Genomic DNA, 2668 nt, shown 5'->3' on the forward strand with positions numbered 1-2668 from the left:
GGTTGAGGTTGTGTAGGGGGGCTTTGGGCATTACTGAGGGGATGGATATTTTTTTGGGAGGGATTGATCCTTGCTGAGGGGTTGGGGGTGCCCGAGGGAGACTTTGGCCATTGCTGAGGGCCTTGGGGGTGCTTGAGGGGGGCTGTGACCCCCGATAAGAGATGGAGGTAAGAGACGGAGGGTGTCTGGGCGGCCTCTGGCCATTGCTGAGGGGCTGGAGATCTTTTGGGGGATGTGTGATCCTAGCTGGGGGCCTGGGGGTGTTCCAGGGGAGCTTTGACCCTCACTAAGGGCTTGGGGGTGCTTAGGAGGGGGGCTTTGGGCATTGTTGAGGGGCTGGAAATCTTTGCGGGGAGGTGTTGATGCTTGCTGAGGGGCTGGGGAGTGTTCGAGACAGGTCTTGACCCTTGCTAAGTACCGGGTTCAGTTTTGGGTGCCACAGGATAAGAAAGACCTTGAGGGGCTGGAGTGGGTCCAGAGATGGGCAGTGAAGCTGGTGAGGGGTCTGGGGAACATGGCTTGTGAGGAGCAGCTGAGGGGAAACTTTATTGCTCTTGACAACTACTGCTCACTCCAGCTCCCTCAAAGGAGGCTGGAGTGAGGGGGGGGTTGGTCTCTTCTCCCAAGGAACCAACAATGGGATGATAGGAGATGGGCTGAAGTTGTGCCTGAGGAGGTTTTGACTGAATATTAGGAAGAATTTCTTTCCTGGCAGAGTGGTGAGGGGTTGGCTCTGGGGTGCTGGAGTCCCCATCCCTGGAGGGGTTCAGAAATCCTGTGGACGTGGCACTTGGGGACATGTTTTAGTGGCCATGGCGGCGTCGGGGGATGGTTGGACTTGAGATCTTTTCCTACCTTAGTGACTCCACGAATCCACGACGGGTCTGAAGGGTGGCATGCACCTATCACTGACAGTGCTCTCCCTTTGTTTTTGCAGACTCTTTCTCTGGCAGCAGCTGAGGCCCAGGGGTGCCCACCATGGATTTCCAGCACCGCCCAGGGGGTAAGACGGGCAGCGGGGGCGTCGCCTCCGCCTCCGAGAGCAACCGGGACCGCCGGGAGAGGCTCCGGCAGCTGGCCCTGGAGACCATCGACATCAACAAGGTGAGCCCGGGGCTGCTGGCTGCAGGCACCGCTTCTGCAGTGAGATGGCTCAAGGGGTGTGGGATTTACCCCAGAGTCGTGGACTGGAGGGAAATATTCTCTCTCTGGTGACGTGGGAGTCAAATGGGAAACGTTCCCGGCAGGGCGGAGCGTGGCGGTGCCAGCACTCGTGTGTGCCAGTGGCTGCTGGGGTGTTATTTTAGTCTTTTGGGGACTAGTTCTGCTGTTTGCTGCCTGCAGTGTCCCCAATGAACAAAGCTGCTGCTGTTTCTCCCTGTTTTCATACTCCTGAAGTAGTGTTGGGCTCTTAGTATAAATCTATGAACTCAGTTCTTCCAGTGCAGGAAAAATTGAGCAGCATTTCAGTTAGTCTGTTGGTTTACCACATACTTTGCTTGTAACTTTTTAATAATTCTCTTCTTAGGACCCTTATTTTATGAAAAATCACTTGGGCTCCTATGAATGCAAGCTTTGCCTAACGCTGCACAACAACGAGGTGAGTTGAATGTCTCTTGGTGTCCATCTCAGCAGCTTTCAGAGCCTGGGCCCTGCCCGAGTCTGGACAGCTGAGGAGACAGTGGGTGGGGAGAGGCTTGGGTCTGTTGAGCCTGACAGTTTGTGACAGAGCAGTCTGCAGGTTCTGAGTAAGATTCCCCTCTGCTAAGGATTAAAACAGCCTTGTCAATGTGTGACAAGTGTCTCTCAGTGTGGGTACAGTCCTGTCTGCATTTAATTTTCATAGAATCACAGTCTGGTTTGGGTGGGAAGGGACCATTAAAGCTCATCTGGTCCAACCCCCTGCAGGGACAGGGACATCCCCAACTAGAGCAGGGTGCTCAGAGCTTGGTCCAACCTCACCTGGAATGGTTCCAGGGATGGGGCAGCGACCACCTCTCTGGGCAACCTGGGCCAGGGGCTCACCACCCTAAGTGCCAATAATACCTTCCTTCTCTCTAGTCTAAATCTCACTCTTTTAAAGTTTCAAACCATCCCCCCTTATCCTGTCCGAACAGACCCTGCTAAAGTCTGTCCCCAGCTTTCTGCCAGGCCCCTGGCAGCCCCCAGCAGGTCTCCCCAGCTGGAGCCTTCTCCTCTCAGGCTGCCCCAGCCCAACTCTCTCCTGCTGGGCTCCCAGCAGAGGGGTTCCATCATTGTTGTGGCCTCCTCTGGTGTTACTCCAGTAGGTCCATGTCTCTCCTGTGCTGGTTCATTCTTCCTGATTCTCTTTGACCTTTTGTTTTTTTTGATTTCAGGGAAGTTACTTAGCACATACCCAGGGGAAGAAGCATCAGACCAATTTGTAAGTCCTTCTCTACTGTATCTTTGCTCTCCATTACCTGAGTGCTTTAAAATGATGCTTGTGTGCATCTATAAATCTCACACTCCATTATCCAGTAACCACACTGTGCTGGAGCATTCTGCTGTGCTTGTTCTGTGGTGAACAGCCTGGCCTCAGCCAGGAGGCACAAGCCAGACCTGCTCCAAGAAGTGGTGCTGACAAACTCCATTCTGAGCTCAAGTTCAAAGCCAGCTGTGGAATTTCTGAAGGAAGCAGAGGGGGAAA

General features: G+C 53.9%; 1 protein-coding gene across 1 annotated transcript in view; it reads left to right on the forward strand.

Moving 5' to 3' along the window:
* Positions 1-943: 943 nt before the first annotated feature.
* The window catches only part of LOC103775242 (splicing factor 3A subunit 2-like), a gene marked incomplete at its 3' end in the record, with an annotated part of 3771 nt that continues 2046 nt past the window's right edge, over positions 944-2668 (forward strand). The window contains 3 exon segments of the mRNA XM_008942686.1: positions 944-1104; positions 1529-1600; positions 2358-2404. Of these exon segments, the coding sequence (XP_008940934.1) occupies positions 979-1104; positions 1529-1600; positions 2358-2404 (245 nt within the window).

This window comes from Merops nubicus, unplaced genomic scaffold, assembly GCF_000691845.1.
Source record: "Merops nubicus isolate BGI_N331 unplaced genomic scaffold, ASM69184v1 scaffold22286, whole genome shotgun sequence".
NCBI lineage: Eukaryota > Metazoa > Chordata > Aves > Coraciiformes > Meropidae > Merops > Merops nubicus.